At 34.3% G+C, this 24,985-nt stretch overlaps 2 protein-coding genes across 3 annotated transcripts in view; one reads left to right on the forward strand and one right to left on the reverse strand.

Annotated features, from left to right (window-relative positions):
* The window catches only part of LOC108750699, a 30,433-nt gene extending 27,872 nt beyond the window's left edge, over positions 1–2,561 (forward strand). For both annotated transcript variants that reach the window (XM_018490366.1, XM_018490375.1), the window contains exon 8: positions 240–2,561. In XM_018490366.1, coding sequence (XP_018345868.1) covers positions 240–2,144 — 1,905 coding nt within the window. In that variant the 3' untranslated portion in view covers positions 2,145–2,561. The remainder of the gene's footprint in view (positions 1–239) is intronic.
* A 2,588-nt stretch (positions 2,562–5,149) lies between these two features.
* Positions 5,150–24,985, reverse strand: part of LOC108750965 — a 43,417-nt gene continuing 23,581 nt past the window's right edge. The window contains exons 3-6 of the mRNA XM_018490850.1: positions 15,792–15,913; positions 7,743–8,289; positions 6,974–7,513; positions 5,150–6,546 (exon numbers count right to left, since the gene is read on the reverse strand). Coding sequence (XP_018346352.1) covers positions 6,034–6,546; positions 6,974–7,513; positions 7,743–8,289; positions 15,792–15,913 — 1,722 coding nt within the window. The 3' untranslated portion in view covers positions 5,150–6,033. The remainder of the gene's footprint in view (positions 6,547–6,973; positions 7,514–7,742; positions 8,290–15,791; positions 15,914–24,985) is intronic.

Genomic DNA, 24,985 nt, shown 5'->3' on the forward strand with positions numbered 1-24,985 from the left:
TTAATTTTAATCTAATTCTTCAACTAGTTCTTCTCATTTTTATTTAATTCTCTTTCTAATTAAATTTGAAAAAAATGAAGAATAAGTTGATAGAAATGTACATTGATAGAAACAGGCATTAATAAATCAGAATAAAGAATTAAAAACATCAAAACCAACAATTGATTCTACATGGCTATATATAATGAATTATGTAATTATTTTAATGTTATGTAATTATTTTTATGTTATGTTAACAGATCAAATACACGGCGTATAGCGGCTGGATATCGTCTGGATTGGTGTCGTGGACCATCGACAAGGTGGCAATAATCGATAGTTTCGGCAAGATTCTGTCGGTTTGTAAGAAGGGCTTAATTCTAGAATCCGGTCGGTCAGTTTATCTACCCCTTTATCCCGGCGAATGCAACATACCTTTGGACACCGATAACTCCACTGTATCTTCCTCGGTACCAGTACTCGAACACGTAGAGATGGAGAACAGACAGGGTGGCATAGGACCCTTCACGAAGGAACAAAATTACGACACAAAGGATCCTCCAGGATACTCCGTAGAGATTCTGCCGACAGAGAGAACATCGCAGAGGCGAAATTTCGGTCCGTTCACGAAGGAGCAGAATCGACGCGTCTCCGAGGTCGAGACGGCGACAACCTTCGAGGATGCAGAGAAGCGGCGCAACATCGCAAACCCGTGGATCATCCTGGACCTATCCGGTGACGGCGACTCGAACTCGCTGGAGAACGCAGAGTCAGAGCAAGGACGAAGCTTCTCCGGCGCCACGAATCTGATCTACCATGCCTCGACAGTGTCAGAGCGTGTTGCTGAGCCCACCGTGACCACTGTCGCGACTACGGAGCACTTGTCGGAAATCAGAGAACCGGTATTGCGTCCGAGTAAGAAAGACGCCGGTCGATCGCTCAAGTTGCCCGAGATCACGGAACCGATTCTGCGTCCACGCGCTACCAGGCACAACACGCGGAACGAGGTGATATCACACGAGAAGCAACACGACGAGATACAGGAGACATCGTCGACTTCCACGAGAGCGTTTACCGTGCAGTTTCTACCTGAGCGATTGGCTGGTATCCTAGCGCAAGCGGAACGATACGCCCGACAAACTCTGCTGCCCCTGATCTCGCAGTACACACCAAGCTTTGTGACCGGTATACGGCACGAAGAGCCAAAATATTTCCCTCTTTTGAGTGATATAGTGCGTCCAAGAAGCATCGATAACACTGCAGAGATCAGTAGGACGACTAGTCGACCAAGGAATGGGGATCAAATCCTGCGGGTGGAAATCGGCCAGCGCAAGTCCGAGAAGTCGTTCAATCCCGACGATAAACGTTACGAGGAATCCACCTCGAGTGGTCAAACGGAGAAGAACAAGAACGAGCATACTGCATCGAGAGTTGAGGAACCGCCGGTGATAGTCGAGGCTGTGTATCCAGAGAAGATAGTCAGCACCAATTCCACCAGTCTCGAGACGAAAGCAGCAAGCAAAGATAGCGATTGGCAGCCAATTGGTGAACCGATTGATGAATCAACTTTAAAGAATTCTCCGTCGCGAAGAGACTCAAACGTTTCGCGATCGCTGGACTGGTCGCTCGATCACAGTCATGACTGGACCTCACAAAAGGCCAACGCAAACGTGGAAACTGAAGTCAAGTCTGACAACGACTGGGTTCCGATCACAGTCAAAAGCGACGTTATTTCAACGACCGCGCGAATTGTGACGTCGAGTGAAGAAACAGTGGCGACGACGATCCCGACGATGGAGATCGATACCGTCGACAATTCGCAAAAATCTGCCGAAGCTAGTATCTTCGACGAGACGACAAAGGCAGTCACAAGTGCAAACACGTATGAGAGGAAATTCATACCTCTAATTGACTTCGAGGAGACAACCAGCGACCTGCCCTCGTTGACTGACATTAACGATGTTTCGAGTTCTACGACAGTTGCCACGCATATCCAGAAGATTCCGCGATACAAGACAACAAAAAGTGCCAGAACAATAATACACCCCACGATGATGTTCCCATACGCTTATGAGCGAAAAAATGATCCCAGAACGAGATATATACCGCTGATCCCAGAAGAAGATATGGGCAGAGCCTATCCGATGCTCGAAAGGGATCGTTAATATTACGTATACTGAAGAATGATTTAAAAATGAGTCTTAAAAGTTTTTTTTAAATTAAAATATTCGCAAAATGTAAGATCATATCTTCTAAAGCACCTTATTTGACATTATCTATTAAGGAAAACCAATTTTATATTTCTTCGGTAAAATTCGGAATTTATTTCTATAAGGTCGTCTCCTTATTTATATATATTGTAAAAAACTCAGAAACTTATGGGATTACCGGCATCATGTTAGTGAACGAAAGATAAATAACTTAGGATTGTTTTAATCAGATAAGAATGTTTCTTTTATGGTTCGGATTTCTAAGGAAAACTATCTGTTATTTCGGGAATGAACAAAATCGCGAATTCCCAATATTGCTTAATTTAAATTATTAAAAAATTGTAATTTGTACTACAAGAGTGATTTTTTTATCGACAACTTTATTTCTAAGTCGGAAAATTTGATTTATAATAAATCTTTTTCAAAGTAAATTTTGAAATGAAATTTTGTTGCGAAAGGTACAACTAACAGTCTGTGATGAGAAATAATGCGATTTAAAATCAGTGTTCAGACTCTTCTTATCGTTTGCCTCAAAATTAAACGATCTATTTCTTATATAATGATGATATTAGATATAAAATAAAAAGATAAGTGTAATTTTTGGTAAAATGAAATATTGTGCCTTATAATAGTTGTCGTGTATGTTGTCTTATTGACAAACAAGTGCTTTTTCTTAACGAGTTCATAAAAATAATTGTGTTAAAACTGTAGAAAAAAATCGTTAATTTTTCCTTTGGTCATTAGCATTGTTAAGACTTAATGACTTTAGAAAAAAATCTTTAATAACTTTCCTTTTTTTTCATAAAAATTGGGAGCCCTTAACTTTATTACCTTTGTATATATATATATAGGAATTTTTTACATAGCTATATATATATATATATATATATATACACAACACACATATATATAGCTTCGCCTTTTACTATTAATCATAACTATTATTATCATCCGTCATCGCTGCCATTAATTTTTTCTTTTCCACGCTTATTTATGCCCAATTTATGAGTAGTGATCATTGATCACGAGAGAATCGGGTGTTCACAGCGCTCGCTATTTATATATATATAAAATTTTTACATTGTATATATCTCGGTGACCAACGCGGAGAGGAAACCCGACATATCACGCGTATCCTCTTCGTAGTGTAATAATATAAAGAACTAGAAGATACAAGACTACAACAGCAGTCGTAGATTCTAGATAACAGTTGAAAAGTATGGAAGAGACGACGTTTGCGTAGATTTATATATAGATATATAATCTTTAATATAACTGTTTTTACTTAAAATAAATAACCCATATCTTTCTTTTTTAAAAATGCGCCTCTCGGTCCACTAACTCCGCTTTCATATTCTCTCTCTCTCGCTCTCTTTCTTTCCCTTCTAATTCACGCACTCACATTCGCAACATGTATCCCGTAAACTCCATCACACCGTAAACCACGCATTTATTGCCCTTTATCAATCAGGTTGAACCTCAGGATATGCCCATATTCCTGATATGTCCGCATGCTTAAGAACTAACTCGTTCGCAGTCCTTCCCTCGCTTCGATTATTCAGGTACCGATTGACGCATCGAGGAGAAAAAGAAGGCCCCGATTCGACGAGCGAAAATTAAAAGAAAAAAAAAAAAAGAAAAAAAAAGAAACGCAAAGAAAAGACACACAGCGCGCTATTGTACACGAGGAAGAAGAGACTGCGAATATCGTTGACGCGATTTCGAGCATCTCTATTTACAATACGACCTATTACATAACAAACGCACAGTCTTATGGAGTAAACCCGTGAGCGAACTTCGACAAGTAAAAAGGTATCGTCACATTAGTCTATCACTCTACGATTGTAGATTTGGTTCGACTCGCTATCTGAGCGACAAAACGATTCACGTTATATATGTGAAAGTCGTAGCTACCTACATAGATATCGTTTTTGGACGTGTACACTTTCTTTCTATGACGCACACATACGCATACATACATGTACGCATGCACACCGGTGCGGCAGGCACCATCATTCATTCTGTCTCGCACGTTCTCAGTCTCACTCTCTTTTCCATTGTATATAAATATACCGACGTTCAAAAACAAAAAGGGAGAAGATCATCGGGAGTAAGCAGAACGCCCGATTTCATCTCGCGCTCATTTCACGCTCGCTATTTCAACTTTAAATACTACAAGTTTTAGCGCTACAACGTACAAAAGATAAGGCCGCCACATTAATACACTGACTAGATCAGTTTCATATATTCTCTTTTCAAAGTGAAGAAACTCTCTCGGCTATACGCGCAACACGTCAACAAGAATATCCAGGACACGGTGTACCTCTGCCAACAAAAAATATATATGTATATATGCATTACCGTTACATATCCGGCACTTTGTATCCCGAGCTATTAACACGCCATGATACGCGAAACTGCGAATCGCTGAAAAAGCACGTACTAACGTCGATGAATTTCGCGCTGCGTCGACGTCAATACGTCAAAGACAAAATAAGATTAAATAAAATAAATATTTCGCAAACGCGACGTAGGCCTCTGTAGATGTGGAACTTAAGGGTCCTCTCTTGACTTCTCACTGCAGTATGTTAAATAATGATATTAGGAAAAGAATTAAACAAATTTTTTTTTATATCACATAAGTTTCTATACTATCATCGCTCAATAGAATAAATTTCAATAAAATAAATGTTTTCTTTTCTAAATAATTACATATTACAACAAGATCTGTATTTATATCAAACTTTATGACGATTTAATTAATTTAAATTAATCAAGATTTATAGCTATTATTTCATTTGATTGAAAAGAAATTTCAAAATTTTAATAAATATAAATAGTTGTATATAAAAATTTAATTTATTTTAATATAAACAGGAAAAAATACGACTGCAGTAACAGGCCAGCGAATCCTTAGATACAAAAATAAAAATTAAAAATTGATAGGATTGTTAATAACACATTAGAAAGAAAAAAATACAACACAATCCAACAAAGTTAATCATATCAATCGAAAAATTACGAATGGCGAAATAAGAACCTTTAGCCTGGCAATCCGCCTATTCGACTTAAATAAAAAAAATCATTCGCCCTTATCTGTCGTCGATCTGTATAGCTACCCTTACAATGATCGGTAATACCCATGGTTCGTGTGCATAAGGACGGAGATGGCTACTAGGAACTGCGAGGCACTGCAAAATATGTCAATCGCGGGGCAATAATCGATTAGCGCTACCTTCGGCGCTAATCTGAAAACGCAGTTTTTTGACAAAATTCGCTATTGCTTCGTTCTCCCCTCCCTACTTCTTTATCTTTTTCGAACGGCGCATCGTTGTAGCCAAGTTACGTGAAACGCGACTCGTGTTGCGTATAAAAGATCCTGTGTTGATGGCTCCGTCAAATTTCAGTCGTTATAGTTCAATAATGTATGTATGTATGTAGATTATCAAAAAACATCACAGTCAGGTTACTAGGTTTTTAGAGAAGTGTCTGTAAGCATGCATCGCATGCGTGTTATCAGCTATCCTGTCTACAAATTACGAATGACGCGCCGATATTGTATAATCGCCCTTTTCATCCGCTCCAAATCTTTTATGCGCAAGAAGACCGATTGCAACTATCATTAAGACAACATACATTCTTCACTCTTCAGCTATATGTAAGAAACACGTTAATTATCGTGTAATGTCCCAGACCCGGTGATTTTCACCGGCATATGATATCGAGCCTCTGTCGAACTCTCTTCGGAACCTGTATCGCGTTTCATTATATACGGTTCTTTTCACGCGGACGCTGCTTGTCAAAAGGAAATAATAAGAAATTGCCAAGAGCCTCAGGCGTAATATCACTTTTTGTCGAATAACGCAAGTTTACTGCGCACGGCACCTTCGCACACGACTAGCCGTTGCGCGGCCGAGATGCTGCTGATGGGCACGGGCCCTTCTAGACTGGCCCGTAGCAGAGTCAGGCGACTAGGACCAGCAGTGTCGCCGTGATCACCTAGTCTACCCGCTTGCTTCCTCTCAAAGTATTCGACAATTTTCGAGATGGTCTTGCTTGACGAGCCAATGCCATTCAGTCGATCCTCCCAACAGGAATCGCCACCACCTAAGCTGGCAATGTCCTCGGAGGAATCTGTGTAGATCGAACTGGTTCGATGATCATCCAGCAGGAACAGACTGCTTGCTGCCGAGCTGCTGAGAGTCGACGTGTGCCGTCGATTTGGCGGCTCTGGACTCAGGTCTTCGCCGACGCAACTCCAGAAGCCTGATTCGCAGCTGCCACGTCTTCGCGGCTCCCAACCATCTCGGAAGAGCGGATGGGCGAACAAACTTGCAACGCCCACCTTGGTAGCAACCTAAAAACACAGGTGTGGTACATGTGTTAGTAAACATGATAAAAACATATATCTTCAAACGCAATAATCGACTTTAAACATGTATGATATAGATATGAATCATACAAATATCTTTAAAGCGATATACATATTCATTTATGCTCTAAATAGCTTATGTATGTTTTAAAGAGACAGTGTAGAGTAAAGTTTTTTCGTTCCTTTCTCACGATAATGTTTATGTTTCTGAACAGCATACATACTGAACATTTGATATAATCTTTTGTATTCTTAAGAATCATGAGTGTATAAGACATTATCATTGTATGCATATCACTGTAAAGAGAGAAATATTGTTAGCTGTCGTAAATTTGATATTATTTTAAGATTAAAACTTATGGAATAGCCCCTATCCCATACTTAAACATTTATGCTGAATCTGTACACCTACCTTTCTCTCCCATTTCTTTCTGGCAGTAGGACTGCTCGGTTCGGAATTTGGCTTCTTTCTGTCCAGAATCTTGGCAATACTATCGTTTGGCGCTGGCTTGAACTTGCTGCACGTGCTGTCGGTGATGCTGGGTCGCACGTCCTCCGAAGAGGGCAGCTCTAAACAGCTGGAGAACAGATCGCCGAGGATCTTCTTAACGCCGCCCAATGCGTGAAATGGATTCGCCGTCATCGGCCTGTAATGCGGATCTCGACGGCTGGCGAGTTCAGCCACTCGCCTGGCAGAATGACATCTTGCCTTATCCGATGGCGTCGCGTTATCGCAACCTCTCGCGTCCGCCGATTGGCTTCTAAGTTTTGCGGTACGCCGCTTCATCGTGCGTCCTTCTCGTGCAATCTCATCCATGCTGGACATCAGCGTTGGATCAACGGTTGACTGCCGTTTACCGATGTTATTCTTCAATTCCTCTTCATAGACTGCTATCATAGTTTCCAAGCTAGTCGTAATTTCCGGAAAGGTCGGCCTGGACTTAGGTTCGTACTGCAAATAAACGATAGCACCATTTACAATTCGGATTCATAAATTAAACAAATTTAATCAATAAAAGAAATTGAATATTTAATAAATATCCGCATCAAATATTTCCCATCGTGAGTACATGCGTGCGTACATCGTACTCGAATCTGGTAACAGCTATATCAATCTCCATGGCCATTCGCACCGAATCCGCGCGTTGCACGCCTTTACAGTTAGATATCATCATACTCACCGTGCAGCAATTGAAGGCGAGTTGGAGGAAAGCAGGCGGCGGATCGGCGGCCGCGCAGATCTCCGCCACGGCTAGGTAATCGAGGCCAAAGTTATCTGAGCGTGGCAGAACGTCCGGATCCGCGGGCACCCGGCCGATCAGCTCGCACACGACGATGCCGAAGGAAAATACGTCGGACCTGTGGTCGTACCATTGACCTTTGAGGCACTCGGGCGACATCCAGTAAGGGCTGCCGACTGTGCTGAGTCGATAGCCTGTGCTGGGATCGGGTATCTTTGCAGCCAGTCCGAAATCGCCCACTACTGCGGTCATCTCGTTATTGCACTCGTCCTTCTTGATCAGCACATTCTTCGACGTGAGATCGCGGTGGAAGATGCCGCGGCTATGTAGATAGGCCATACCGCGAGCAACGTCTCTCGCTAGATTCATTCGGACGAGGTGCGGTAACGGCATGTGCCGCGACATGATCAGCTGCTCCAGGCTGCCGCCGTTAATGTATTCTGTCAACGCATGCAACTGACCCTCGTGTACACACACTCCCATAAACCTGAAAAGAAGAAGACCAGATTCATCATCGATAATACGTTTGAGAAAATTTTCAATTTATTCTAACAATAATGGGAATTATAGACAGAATTTTGTACTAAAATTTTTGTTACAAAAGAAATATTTTTCAGTATATTATTATTTAGAAACGAGTTATTACTTCATTTTCAATGTTATCTAAAAAAAATATATTCAAAAGGAAATTGATATATAAGTTTATATAAAAGCTTTTTATTTCCATAATCTAACATATGAAGTAATTAAGATAACTGATAACAATAAAGCCGATACTATCGCAATGATTAAATTATAATACAACGTATAACAGCTTAGACTTTTTAAATATCTTTAAGATATAGGACTGTGACCTTTGTTTTTACTTATACTGTAAGTATTTTATCGTAAATAGTTGCAGTGCTCGCAAAGTGAGGTAATAACTCGCTTTTAAATAATAATGCTTTTGTAAGCAAAAATCTCAGTCAGAAATTCTAATTATAATTTCGCTTTTGAGAGATTCAAGGATTTAAATAAACTACTATGGATTACAGAAGGTTTCCGGATGAAAAATTGCAGCTTTTTGCTTTGCAAAATTTAATAGATACTATTTATTTCATTTAAAGCATATAATAGAATAACGTAAAGGAATAAAAAATATGTATTCATTTAAAGAATACATATACATGTATTAGTTTAACACCTAACTTTGATCGAAAGTGACGCTTCTCATATTTAGGTGATGATTCTCACATAAACGACTTGTTTCCAATCTTATTATAGATTTAAAAAATTTTATACTTTCGTTAAGTAAGGATCGTAAAAGATTTAAATGTAATGCTGCAGCAATATTTTCAAAATGGTCACAAGGTAAAAGATATTTGTCACGCGATATTGCAAGCGCAAGTGAATTCAAAACTTGCCGCTTTTATCAATTCAACGACAAATTTTTAGACGAGATTAGATATGAAAACGAACAAAGGAAGCACAGAGTAAAGTTGACGAACAATCATGATAACATTAGGTGTCACACTTTATATACATATATCATACTTTCTTCTTATAAGATATAATAATAAAAAAGGTAAAATGTGCGGAGATAAATATATAAATAAATAAAAAAATACATGTATACATAATTTATGATTCTATAAAAATAACTAAAGATTATTGAAAATTCAATATTGCACAATAAATATGTATTTGAGAAATAATAAAAGATAAAAAAACGAATATAAAATATGCTAAAATGCAAAAAATTATTTATAATTAATATTGTCGAACATTGTTTGCAAATCACACATACATTCGCTACTTATTAAATAATAAAATCAAATGCAGGTGTGCTTTCAAGATGATTAAAGGGTCTAGACAGCTTTAATATGTGTCTGTATATTGTAATTTAATCGTCGCGATATGATTGACGTTATCTTTATAACTATGTATGCTAAATTAAGTCTCGGAGAGAATTACACATCGCCTTGCTTTAAGGAAACATTACGGTCTCGTTTATCAAAGGATGCCTTCGAGATAATATTGCTAAATATTCAATAATGTATATTATTCAGTGACAAATATTGCCAAGTACCACACCATTAGTCCTTCAGTCTTTAATTTATAACACATAGCGAGCATTCATTAAAACATTTCCATTAATTTTATCGTTATGCACTAATTAATAACAATAATTAATTTATATATATATATATATATATATATATATATATATAAACTGAGTGTACATGATAAAATAACCATCAAATTTATAGTTATATGATTTGTATTATAAATCATAATTAATTTTCAAAGTATAGTATAAAGGACAATGTTGTAAGTTTTTACGATTTTCTCTTATTATCTTAATAAATAACAAAACCGCAAATGAGAATTTATTCCAAAAAGATGCAGATATTGCGATAAAACAACTTGATTATATCCTGAAAAGTACTCCGCTGCTTGCATTTCTGCCGCAAGTTAATCGGTGAATGCATTTTGCGTTATCGTTAGGATAAGATCTTGCATAAATGGTAGAGCTGAGGAGAAGAAAATCGCGCGTTGTGTCGCGTCGTGTCGTCCCGATTTCGAGGCGTTTCTCGCCGAGCACATCATGGTTTCTCCCACAGAGCGACAGAGGAAAAAAAAGGAAGAGGATAAACAAACCACGCGAGCGAAAGAGAAATTTCCGGCGAAGAATTTTTCTCGGATAAAACACGGACGGTATGCATACACGATGCTCCAGATTCATTTTTTGCTGATCAGACAAGAAGAGAAATTGTCGCTCTCTTCGTGCTTCTTGAGGTTTGTCGTTTACGCGATCGATACATAGTAGAAATATTAATTATTACATGTCACATCGACGAATTTTTAAGACTAAATACACGTTTTACACTAACAATAACTATAGTCTTTTATCAAATATAAAAAAAAATGTCTTCAAATTAACCGAATAATTTAAGCACTTGTGTGTAATAGAATATTTTATAAATTATGTTTGATTGTTCGCAATAATTTATAGCATAATGCGTAACGAGAGGAAAAGATTTTCAAAGATTATAGCTAAGGGTGAAAGTCCAAATGATAAAGTAAACGAAGGTATACATCAACATAAGCGTAATGCGAATAAAACAGAAGCAATTTGTTGAAGAGATATAATTGTAGGCAATCTCTTTTTCATAACTTTTTTAGAAAAGGACTGATTCACTTTAAATTGATATATACGATACCCCTTCATTCTTATTATTTTAATTTTTATTCTTATATAGCTATATAATCTTCATAAATCTTTTCTCTTCTTGTTATGCAAGGGTTGCTCTCTTTTAACTCTAGAAGACCAACATTTCACTAAAAAGAGAATAAATTATTCAAGTGAATAAATTATTATGAAAATAAAGAAAGTGATGAAAAATCAAGTATTTTATCATATAAAATACATAATTAAAAAATCAAAAAATTTCAAAATTTCCTTTTATGTGAGAAATATATTAATTAAAAAAAAAACAATCGATAATGACCTCTTGATACTCCTAATGTAAACTGTTTATTTTTCCGATCAACTCTTTGTATTTCTTCTTTTGCCCTCCATATTTGTTAGTTGTTCATTTCTGATCAACTAAATATGTAATCTTACATCAAATATAATATTTCATTATTTTTGTTCCAGAAATTTAAGTCATTTTAAAAAAATTCTCAATTATTTACATATTAAATATCAATTATTTAGTGTTTTGAAAATTATTCTTATAAAATTATTCCTCGATATTTCTGTTAATTACTTTCCAATTTTATATTTGAATAAGTCTACTTTGCATTAGAGAAGTGCGATTTTGCGATATACCACAAGCGATTAAAAAGCTAGTGCAATATATAACAGTCAGTTATAAAGAGAGTTATTAACAGGCAATTAAAAAGCGAAATCGCATGTAACTTAAAATCGCGCCTGCAATTAATATTCTATACTTGTTCTTTAATTCTTTTAAGCCATGCAAACAATTCGACAAACGCGCAAAAAACCGATACATAATTTTCAATTTCGTGAAGAATTTTTTTCTATGAAAATTCCAAATTTCATTAGGATTTTTCAATGTTATTATTTAAAAATGCTTTCATAGTGGCTGCGTTTTAATAATTATTTTTTATTATTCATCTGTCACTGCTCTGAATGTACTGAAGATTTTTAATATGACAAAAATAGCAGTTGAATAAATGTATAATATACACATATAAAAATCACGATATATCGCATCCCAATTTGTATATGTTATACGAGTACGAATATTGCAATGCACAATTTTTTAAATCGCACATTCCTGCTTTCCACCAGATCTGAAACTTTATATCAATAAATGTATATATTCGTTCTATACTAATTTTGCTAATTATTACGGTTCTTGAAACAAAGTGAAAATGACAAAAGTGAACAAATTCACTAGATGCTGTCTCCGCAATAAAGTTATAAATATTCTAGTAAATTCGATCACTTTTGTAATTTTCAGTTCGTTTCGAGAACTGTAATAATCCCTGATTACAATCCCTGATTGCAATATAAATACGCATGATGCATGTAAATTGAAAGTCCGATGCCAAGTGTACGGTGGTCGATACGAGTGTCTGACTATGCCGTGTCATTATTCACTAGCTGAGCGCCAGAGCAGCGTTTTCTCTTTCACGCAGCTAAGCGAATTCATTTTCCGCAAGCCAAATATTACGTAAAAGGGCGTTCGCGTGTGCAACAAGCATCGGCAAATCGATTGGGGGCAAGAATTATGCGGAGTTCTCAAAGATGCAAGATATTTTCGGATACTCTCCGGTTGTTTTCATTCAGTCGCTCTCATCGTGAAAGTGATGGCGCGCCGATTGTCTAATCCGGAAAGTCGTTCCAAGAATTATGACTGGGATGCTGGTAATGATACCTACCGTTGAATATTCGATATACTACAGTATGATATACGTTATGGCACCGGCTGATTCCACGAAAGTAATGCGATATCTTAAGTAATGCCACACTATAACAGTGATACTTCAAAAAATATCGTGTTAATATTATACAATAATATGTTATTGAAATATATTATGACATTTATGACAATAACAGCAGTCTACCAGGAACGCTATTGTTTTCTTGAAAATAAATATTAATTACTGACAGGTTCAATATGGCATTAATCAAGATAATTCATTAACTTACATATAAAAGATAATATTATTGATAGATTGAATGTAGCAATAATTGTTGATAAACGACACATCAAGATAATTCATTAACTTACATATAGAAGATAATATTATTTGTTATCAAATCATAGAATGACTTCAGATCAATCGCGTAATTTAAGCATTTTATATAATAGAATATTTTATAAATATTTTTGATTCACAATAATATAACTCAAATTTATAAATTTAACAACTGAAGTAAATCGAACACAGATCAGATGTCAATGTGTGTGTGTGTGTGTGTGTGTGTGTGTGTGTCATATTATTGTGTTGTCGGGCGCTGTTTAAAAATAGTGATACTTTTTTTTTTAGAACACTGCGCAATGTCAACATTTCCTGAAATTAATGCAAGTCGTTTGTATATACGCTATCACGCTATAGCAACCCCGGTTACGACGCAACGAGCGCGGGTGTCACGATACACGTGGCAAATGCCGCGAGTGAAGATGATAACTATTTTTACGGCTGAGTCAGCCGGGTGTGCGAAACGGAGAATCCTGAGAGGACCCGCGGAGTTTTCGCGGAGGCCTCGTCGAGGAAAATGCCAGAAATAAGATCCGCTAGGTCCGCGACGAGTAAACACCGCATCCGAATCTGGGCCAAGCCGTTTATATCGTCGGAATGCGTTGTCGCGGTGCGTCCCGTCGAAATGCGTCGTCGCGCTAGTAACGCTCGGCGCGTTATGTCATAACTGAGAAGTATTGGTCCCGAAAAATAAAAAAATAAATAAACTCAAAAACCTCTCTATATTTTGAATTTTTCCCGAAGTATGACTTCTAAATATTTATCGTGATGGATTTTGGACAAATTATTCGCAGAGATGCAATATGAAATTCCAGATCTGGTGGAAAGCAAACTTTTTGGATGTAAAATTGGAAATCAATTTACGAAAATAAAAATAAGATAAAATGAAATGTCAAAATTGGAATAATTTTCGAAATACTAAATAATTAATATTTAATATGTAAACAGTCTTTTTCAAGCAAATTAAACTCCTAAAGCGAAAATAATAAAATATCATATTCATTTCTTGTAACGTACAAATAAAATTTGTCACAATATATTATCACGATTAAAATTAAAAATGTATCACTAGAAAAAATGTTTTGTTCTATAAACCAAAATTTTGCGAATTGTTAACTGGTATAAACAAATATTTTTATTATTTGCAAAGCAGAGAAATTATTTTGCAAAAGGAATTAAATTTTGTTATATAAATAAAATATTTGGTTGTTAAAAAACGCCTCAACACGATTTTACTGAAAGCACTAAATGTTTTTTCCTAGTGTGTGTAAGAAATAAAATATCTTTCCTGTCTTGAAATATAAAATAATGTACACACAATTGTTGGCAGCCACAAATCAATATTTGACTACATATTTAATTTTACAAGTTATAAAGTGAAAAATGTTGTAGTGCAGCCCTGCACTTTGGATTCTGCTTTCTGCTATATAGCAAGAATTTTCGCAACGGATACAACGTGCCGAGCTAACCGCTATTACCGCTAGGCGACGTATTATGTCGTAACGAGCGTAGTTAAAGCGTAATACCGTTTTTTATAATTTTTTACCCATTTTAGTGAGCTCCCAAGCGAGAGGAATTTCAAAGATATAATCGCCGGATGATAAATCAAACGGTAACGCTTTATAATGGATTGATGTAGACTAAGACGAAATAACTGCAAGTACACGGTCGCCACGTGTTTCAGTAATATCGTATAGAGTCACTTGATACGAGAATCTTGAGCTAGCATTTTGGCACGATGCCGGAAAGAAGGTTAAATTGATTCGTGACAAGACGAAACAAATGTGAGGCGCAAGCATGAGAGTTTTGCTGACTGTGATAAATAGTGCAATTCTTGGACAAAAATATAATTTTTCTTAACATATTGGAACTATAAATAAAACTGATATGTAGAAATAGTTATAAACAATAAATATTACAAACATTAAAATTCCAGCAGCTGTAAAAAGCTTCGTTAAAAAGGAAACAAAATTTAAATTTAATAAAAGATTTTAAAGCTTAAAATCTCTATTTTTGAAAGGTTGCTATGTTTTTTGAATTTTTATGAGTTTAATATTATTTATATGTATAGAAAACGAGCTAAACAAAATGGGAAATGTTCTTTATACTTTGTGGACCTGTTGTGTGTTTAAAAAAAATTTGTGAAAAATTTTTTTACTTCTTAACATTTGGAAACTTAAAAATTTTCCCTACAAAATCATTTATAAAATATGTTCCTAAGATTTTTTGTTACTGAAATCATGGATTAAATAAAAGGAACATTTTGACTTTAATGGCCCATAATTGCGTTAAAAATTATCACATCGCAATCCAAAAAACAGATTCTTAAAGCTGAAACTTTGTTGTATCGAATCGTATAATTGTCAAAAATTTTTCGATAGGATACAAATGAAGCACAAACTTTTGTTCCGTTCCACATAAAGTAATTGTATAATAGCGTATAATAAAAAAAAAATGTTACGACTTAATGATTAGTATTGTCGTCGTTAAATTTTTCTCGAAAAATCAGAAAATAATGCTGTCAAAAATGCATAACATCGCGCACATTTTTTTCTTACTATCCATCGTTCTTGAATTTTGCTCGCATTGACTAACTCGTATAAAAGAGGGTCAACGCATCTGCTCGTAACACAAGGATTAAGCAGGCAAGCAGAGCGGGTAGAAATTTATTTTATCATCCTCATCGAATTCGACCAAGCGATTTTGTTCAATCGTGAAACGTAGTTTCATCGGCAAAAATGAATTGGATTCAATTTTGGCACCTCAACTCACCTGAGTATGTTTGGATGGCTAAGCTTGTTCATGAGCTGGACTTCCTTGAGCATATTCGGCCTATTCGCCGCCAGCTGATTCATCTTGAGTACCATCACCTGACTCGTCACTTTATGAGTAACCTGGAAAAACAAAACGAACATGAAGGTTAGTGACATATTACCGTGCCATTGCGTGGCGGTATTATTGACGTTAGATGATACGACAGCTGCATACGTAACCGTACAGATTCTTTGCGTTACAAATTTTGCCGAGGTCATAAATGCGCTGTTCTGTTTCGACCAATGTGTTGAGTTATTTCGAGACATTCCACAAAAATTCTATTAAAATTTCATACAGAATTCATTTTTGTTATCAAATTAATATAAAAAAATAAGAATTAAGCTAAGAAAAAATCTGTTAAAATTTAGATCTATTAAAATATTCTCGATATAGATACATAATATTATAATAAAAAAAAAAGTTGCGTAAGATTTAGTACATGATTTTGCATATATTTTATTTATCAGCAATTGTCATACTATACTGAGTTTGTATATCCTAAAGTTAATTACAGGTTGCAAAATTTCTAATTTGACTTTTGATTTATTAAATCGCGATTAAAAGACAGAGACCTGATCGACCTACATAATTCATAGTCGTATCTTTATCTTCTAAGAATGACCTTAATGCATTGAGCTAATTTCATCATGATAGTGCAAAACGTTTATACGTTTCTTGTGAGACTGATACGAGTACAGGATATATCAATATCATTTAATACTTTGATGACGACTACGATAACGCAAATCTTCTTTAAACATATACAATACATCAGAAATTATTACATTATCGTTATTTATTATTATAATTATTACATCGTTCTTTTTTTTTTGTAATTTTAAGTATTTCAAAAATTAAATCCTAAATAAAAATTATTTAAAAAATTATTAAATATTAATCAAACAAGATTCTTGTTATTAATAATAAGTTAGAAAAGAAATCGTTTTGTTATTAAATTCGTTCATTATCAACACAAATACAAAAAATCGATTTTTCTTCGGCTCGATCAAATATTTCTATTTTATCGTACATCAGGTACTAGCAAATCGCTTAAGTACTCAAAGACGACGGCGACAGATGCGTTTCTCATCGCCAATCCAACGAAACGAAGATTTTCGTCGCCCCGTTTTCACATGGTGCGACTAACACGCATAAGAGAACGGAGCGATATTCCCGCGAAAGAGAAACTTATTAATGAAATTGTGGCATCTGGTCGGCGTAAGATGAGCTCGTAAAGGCGCCCGCCGGTTGCTCGCGGCATCATTCAACGAAAATGGACATACGGGCCGCAATTCCTTTATTAGCCTTGAAAGTTGCCGCGATTGCTTAATGAGTGCGATCACCGCAGCTTCGCATATAGCAGTTTGATTATCGCAGAATGTCGCAGACTGCCCGACAAAAAACGACCTCGTGGAAATATTACTGATAGGATTCAATTTCTCTCATACAAATTTCTGTATTATGTTACAATAAATTGAGAAATCGAATCTACTATAGAATTATCTAATGGAATAAACATATAAATCGTTTATCGAAGAGATATTATCAATTTTGTCAACGAAATTATAATTATAAAAAGACTGCATTATTTATATGGAAAAAGTGATTCGATCAAATTGATTAAAATTGAGATATTCTGTAAATCATAAAATGCTAATCAAAAGTTTCTTCAGGCAAAACCATAAAAAAGGACAGATTTGCAATATACATATGTACAAACTACATATTTTTTTACAACTCTATGCTTTCTTTATATTAATTGACTCATCTCATATTATTCTATGAATAAAAGTATTAAAGTACGTTACAAAAAAATGAATAGTTTAGTAGATAAAAATATTTTTCAATCCGATTAGACCCAAAATAACAACTTTTCAAATACTGCAAATTTCATTTTTTATGGTTTTGTCTAAGGAAACTTTTGATTAGCGTGTCGTAATCTACAAAATATAACAATTTTAATCAATTTGATCGAGAAACCACTTTTCTATATAACTAGTACAGATTCCTGTATCTATCTATCGAAAAACCTGTTACAGAATTTTTACATTGATAAAATATGTACTGTACGTGTTATAAAATCTTTTACGTTGATAAAATATATGTACTGTATATAACATGTGCTATGTTACACAGGTACTAAAAAAGTTAATTATCTGCCTTGGTATTATCAGCACTTCTAATTAAAGAATCACTCCTACAGATTCGCGAGAAGCACAGACATAAATTTTTGGAACACCGATAACGCTAAAGCGATCTTGCATTTATAAACGTATATGGTCTCGCTCGTATATAAAAGAATTCGATGCGATATATATCTCGTAATGGCACGAAAGCATCTTCCGAGAATCCAAGAGATGCGAAACGCGTCGAGAGAAAGAACTACTGGATTACATCAACTTACTCCTGCAGTCGATCTTCGCGGCGTTGAAAGGCGTAATGCACTCTTTTACATTCCAACGTTCGCGCATTTTACCGTTCATCTCGAATTTCGTCTCAACTCGAAAAAGAAGTCGGCCGGAGATGAGATGCGAAAAGTGATGAAAATGGAGACACGAAATGGGAAACACGAAAGAGAAAAGAGAAAGAGAGAGAGTCTCTCTTTCTCGCAGCCGGCATCGCCGGCTGCGAGATGAAATTTTTGGGGGTTAAAAAGTCGAGAATAATATCCGAAGGGAATCTGGCCAGGATTCCTTGGCAATGTCTTGGCTTGGTTTACAGTTGGGTTGCGTCCAAACGGTGACGAATACGAAAGAGATGGAGAAGTACGAATCCGTCGTAAACAGAACGACCGCGAGTTGCTTTGCGACAAAAGGATGGAGAATGTAAAAGAGAGCGCCGTTTGATGCCGACAATTTTTGTTTTTGCTAAAATTACTCGACCGAAAAATTGAATATGTCACACATTCGTTTAATTCGCGTCACACTTGTTCTCGTTATAGATACTTGAGTAAGAGATTGGATACCACTTAGACTTTTTTTTTGATCCACCACATTCAGAAAGGTGTTTAAGATAAAAGAGATAGATGTAAGATAGAATGAGATGCATGAATATCTCGTTCTATTTTAAGCAGGTCCTAAAAAATATAACGGACTAAATATACACTGTAAAAAAATTACTTTAAAAATTACAGTTATAGTGGATAATCGAGGATAATTTTGAGATCTCGCTATTAAAAGTGTGTATTTACATTATTTATAAACACGTATAAAGTCACAATTTGCAAACAATTTTTTATAGTAGTTAAACAATTTGCAAAAATAAATTGAAGTTAAATTTATAGACATATTTATGTATTAATTCGCGGAACAAATTACAATTTTTTTTTAAGCTATGTTATTGATATATACAATATACAAACATAAAACACAAATATAATACGTGTGATATACATATTATCATTATGTTATATACTATTACAAAAATTTATATTATACATTTACGTATTGTAGATAGAAACTAAAATGTATTATTACTATTATTTTAATTTTCCGTTTAATATAAAGATATATTTGCAATTATATAAAAACAAGTATATTAATTTTTGTAAAAATATACAATTTCTAATTTATTATAAATTTCTACACATATTATTTTTATGTAATTTTACAATTTTTTTACAATGTTCAATCTCTTACTTAAGTATTTCTGTAATTTTCACTGTTTCTTGAAAACTTTCACGCCGTTTTTTTTTATAGAACATGTTTCACGAGTTTTTTTCTATGTAAAATATATAGGATACTTCTAGTAACATATCTTTAGTTAGAAGTGGGAAGTTCAGTCGATCGATTTACGATCAATCTTTCTTTAGCAAAATTGTTTATAAGAGTCATCTGTTTCGCAAATTTTCAATATTTTATATTAAATCGAGCAGAGATTACTTTTCATTTTCAATTAAAATATTGAAGGATGATCATAATGAGAAAGTACTTAGCATTATGATCATGATGCTGCGATACTGTCAGCGAATAAATAAAAGTACTTGAAACATATATAAGTCGGTCGCAATCGAAACGCTTCACCGGTTTTCTCCACGTGAGGCTAAAGATCTTCTAGTTTAATGTCGAATAAATTATTATTAATACGCGACGTGAAGTCGTTGGCTTCCATTTATTCCTTCATTTATTTCATCGCAAATTGCGACGAAATTACGAATGCGAGTAATTGATCTTACTTGATTCTGCATGTAATAAACGATTCGTCTGTAATGAGACACGTTGCATTTGCAAATCCGCCAAACACTCCAATTTCCATTCTTCGTAGAAGCCAAATTTTGCTTCCTCACTTCAAAAGTGACATAACTAAAAAAAACGTGATTTCGAGTAACCACAAACGAGTATACATTAAGTAAACATTACCAGGATTACCAAAAATTCCTCATTATTTCATGATTTCTTTTTGTCTTTTCAATAATTTTGAAATTTTTTTGTATTTTCGTCCTGGTACTGTTATTTGGTAACTGTTAATGTTGATAACACTAGTTGCATTTAATTGTTGTGTTAATAGTATTCCTTAAAACTGTGTAGATATGATGTATGCATATTAAACTTCTTTAAAAATCAAGAATTTTTATTTTCTAAATTTACAAAATTTTCTGACTTTTCCATGATTTTCTTAACCGTTTTTAATTTCTTTGATATTTCCCCGATTTCCAGTTTTGTTCCAATTCTGTAAAACCCTACCAATCACCAAATACCTAAACTTTATAAAAAATAATCCAAAAAGATGGTTTAAAAAAAAATTATCAAAATCGTCACAATTAAAAAAGAGTGATTTTTAAAGGTTGTAAAACAAAAATGATATTACAAAAAAATATTACGCAATATTATTTAATTAGTCAATAATTTTCTGTCGAGTTGAAAAATGATTTTGCTCCGGCCCCCTCACTTTTCTGGAAAATTTATAGTAAATTCGATTGAATCCATTCAGTGCGCATTGGTGCACTTTACAACCATCGTACACAAATTGGCATAAAAAAGTATGTTTAATAGAAATATAGAAATTAGTTAAATCGCGAAATCTTCAATGTACTTTAATATGCTGTTAGATTAAATATGTATTTTATATTCAAAATATTTGCATCTCACTTTTACACTCAGATTAAATCAGTATACAATGGTTTTAATATGCGCTAGTGAGTTCAACAAATTTGCTATTAATTTTTTATGTTGTACTACTTTCGAAACAAGGAAGTGATATAAGAATAAATGTTCGAGTAATATATTTATGGTAGTACTCGATCATTCCAATTATACATTTACAAATTCAAATATCCTACACTCTATATATTATGCCTCATTATTATATAAGAAATTCATTAATCATAATTTTTAGAAAAAAACCTATAAAAATCAAGATAATCGATGAGATCCATATATCATTCAAAATTTCTTCTTCCTTCTTAATAGATGCACACACGAAAGAAAAAGAAGTAAATGTGGAAGCGAATGCAATACAGACAAGCTAGCGAATCAATCGATAGGAAGATCGGACACTGTTTGGTCACTTGCGCCGATTTATTTGAATAATTCTCATTGTCTGGAAAGCTTCGGCCTTGCGTGTTTTCTACGCATTACGCGCCATTGTGTTTACGACCGCGGAGAGAAAGCACGCACGGTAATTACATTGTAGCGGCGAGTGATTAATGCCTCCTTGAGCGCCGAATGCGTAATGCGAAACACGTTTCGCACCTTTTCACCCACACGTGAAGGAGGCTGCGTATAAGGACGATCGGTACAAAAGGAAAATTAAATAAAACGAAAGCCGGTCGCCGTTATTCGAAAACAAGGCAAGATAAAAAAAAGACTAAGGGCTGCTGCAGACAAAATTTCTGTTTAACAGTAACCTTAAGACGTGAACTTAAGCCGATGAGCCAATCAGGATACTGCTTTAGATCTACGTACTCTAACGGAAATAGAAATAGCAGTACACTTATCCATAAGGTGAGTTTCAACCGGTTGAAATTTACCTTATTGTGAGATTATGGATAAGTTTACTGTTATTTCCATTCCCGTTAGATTATACGTAATCTAAAGCAGTATCTTGATTGGTTCATCGGCTTAAGTTTACACCTTAGGCATACTGTTACTGTGGAATTTTGTGTGCGACAGCCCTAATGGCGAATTCGATTGGTAGAACTAGTGCGCACTGATGCATATTAAAACTATTATATACTGATTTAATTTGAGTATAAAAGTGAAATGCAAATATTTCGAATTATAAAATACATATCTATATATAATAATACAATAAGATGTATTGAGTATTTCAGGATTTAATCGATTTCTATGTTTATGTATAAACATATCTTTACGTTATTTTGTGATTTATAACGGCTTTAATGTGCACTGAGTGCACCCAATCGAATTCATTATAAGAAATGCCAATTTAGAGGCTGGAACAATCAGCTTTAGTTCTTTTATAGGTGGAAACAAAAAAATTATTTTTTTAAATATATTTATTTGCGTCTTTATGTTTTAAAATTCCAAGATAATAACATTAATTGTTTTAATTTTAAATAATAACAAATAAAATGTTTGTATACGTATTATCAAACTCACTAATGCAAATAGTTAATGATTTTTAAGATTAAGGATCAATAACAATTTAAAATCATTTAATTTTTGTTATCTTTATAGAGAGAAATTAAATCTTGTTGAATGATGTTATCGATTTTTAGATGATTCAATTACTGAGAGGTTTATTTTATAAGAAAACAGAGAAGAGCAAACGCTCTGTCTAACAAGTGTCGTTCCGGGAAGCTATGATGCAATTAAGAGCAGCGAACCAATTAGCAAGCGCATTGGACTTTGTAAGCTCGAAAGCTCTCTCTGCAAAGGTCTGCCTCATATGTTCGCAATCACTGTCAACTATCGCAGTCAACCGTCTAATTATGCGCCAAAGAGATGAAAAGCGTCAAATAGAAGATACAAAAGCGAGACGAAAGTTTGAAAGAAAGTTTAATATTTATTTATATATTTAATTTAATATTTATAATTTTATAATATATGACTTAATATTTTTATTTGAATAAATATAAAAAGGAATAAAAACTGTATAGTCTCCTACTTTGTAATAAAGGTACAAATTCAATGTACAAATATACAACAATAATGCTTTGCTTTTTTCGAATTATTTTTCGAATTAAAAATAATATTATTTTATATAAATCAAATAACAGAAATTATTACCGTTATGAGAAATATATTTTTTAATTAATTATTATTTAATTACAACTTCATCTCTGAAATGCAACTCAAATAATTGTCACAAAATAAAAGCAAAATAAAAATATAATATTGTGACAATACAACTGTTGCAACAATTTTGTGAAATTGAATTATTATCAATTTTGTGAAATTTATAATAATTTGCTATGTTACGCTTAGAACCAAAATTTGAGAAATTCGTGAAATTATAAATATTTATAAAAGTAGCGAAAATCAATTAAAAACAATATGGTTAAGCCTCGCACCGGACGTGCGAGACTTTCTAGACTTAAACCTTTTCAGGTGGAAATCCACATGCCGCGGCTGCTTGCTAAAGGTTAACTGCACTCACATGCAAATGTATTCTGCGGATTAGCACACGAGCCGTAACGGCACGACAGCTATAATTTTTATCGCGTATACCTATCGCCAACTTTAGCAGAAATGTATACTTAAGTGATACCTATTTATAATATTATAGACTTGATGTTATATAAGTTTCGACGATGACATAAAAGCTTTTGCGAAATTTTCTCTAATGGCTCTAGATCTTTCCTTTGCCATATGTCTCTATTTAACATTTATTGAAGTATACAAGTCTTCGTGACTACTGACATCCTGTATGATTATGGAAAATTGGATTTCATGAGAACGCAAGTCTGTAAAATGTAGGAATACATGGCTAAATTGATGCGTTAGTCGTGACTACTAAACATTATTCGATAAGCAGCATATTGCGTTTGAAAGATATTACTTAACTTCGTATTTATTTTATACTACCGCGTATTTAGTTTACATTTATTTTACCTTCGTATTTATTTTGCATTATTTACCATGTGCCAGCATATTTACTGCGTTTGTTAGATCTTGCAAAAACTAAATTTTTGTAAAAGAATCAATCAAAAATGTTTAGTTTACGAAAATTTAAAAAACTGAACATTTCAGAATTCAGCATTTAACACTCGACGATCGTTATCCTATAAATTAATGTTTTATATTTTAATATAAATCTACAAAGAAAAAAGATTAATTAAAACTTGACGTGGAACGTCATGAACGTGCATGATATGGAAAAAAAAAATAGAAAAAATACTACTAAAGTGGATTTTATTAACTGCGGCAAAGGTCAACACGACCCGCGTGCAGAGTCTTAATCCTGCAAACGAGAAACATACGATTATTCATAGCCCCGTCGCGTCGTGATGTCGGGAATAAATGTCGAGAGGAAGTGATAGTCAAGGTCACGACAACGTACAATGAATGAGAATTTCTCAGGCGAACGAACGAACGAACGAACGCACAATGTATCGATCGATTTCTTTCTCACAGCGCGTGTCTCGTGAGACTTTCTCCTTATTTCTGAAGATCGCGAAGCGAAAGATAGAACATTCAAGCATTTTCTTTTCTTTTTTCTCAACAGCAAATATGCCTCGCGAAACGCATACCGCACATTCTGCTTCCGTCTAATAAGTATATAACAATTAACAGAAGCCTAGATTATATCGCACGCAATGCAAGCCACACGGATACGTATACTATGCGTAATTATGACATGAATGCAGAAGTAAGAAATGTTTTTCATACGCTGTTGAAAACAATTAAGCGATCATTTCGAGCATCTTAAATCCCGATATCACGTAAGTCAAGAATTGAGAGAAGAGAGATTTCATGTTTTTATTTAACTCTCCGACTGCAATCTGGATCTTTTTGGTATAAGCGAAATTTTATTCTCAAATTTCTCAAAAAAAAAAAAGGATTATATAAAGATCTTAAGAATTAAAAACTATTTGGTATAATAATATAATAATGATATTCAAAAGTAACTCTGAATTTTTCCACATTTTTTTCTAGAACAATAAAAAAACTTTAGCTATACAACAAGATCTAGATTGCAGATAGTGGGTTAAAAATAATATCAAAATAATTAAATATTAATAATATATA

The sequence above is a fragment of the Trachymyrmex septentrionalis genome, unplaced genomic scaffold (assembly GCF_001594115.1).
Source record: "Trachymyrmex septentrionalis isolate Tsep2-gDNA-1 unplaced genomic scaffold, Tsep1.0 scaffold11, whole genome shotgun sequence".
Lineage (NCBI taxonomy): Eukaryota > Metazoa > Arthropoda > Insecta > Hymenoptera > Formicidae > Trachymyrmex > Trachymyrmex septentrionalis.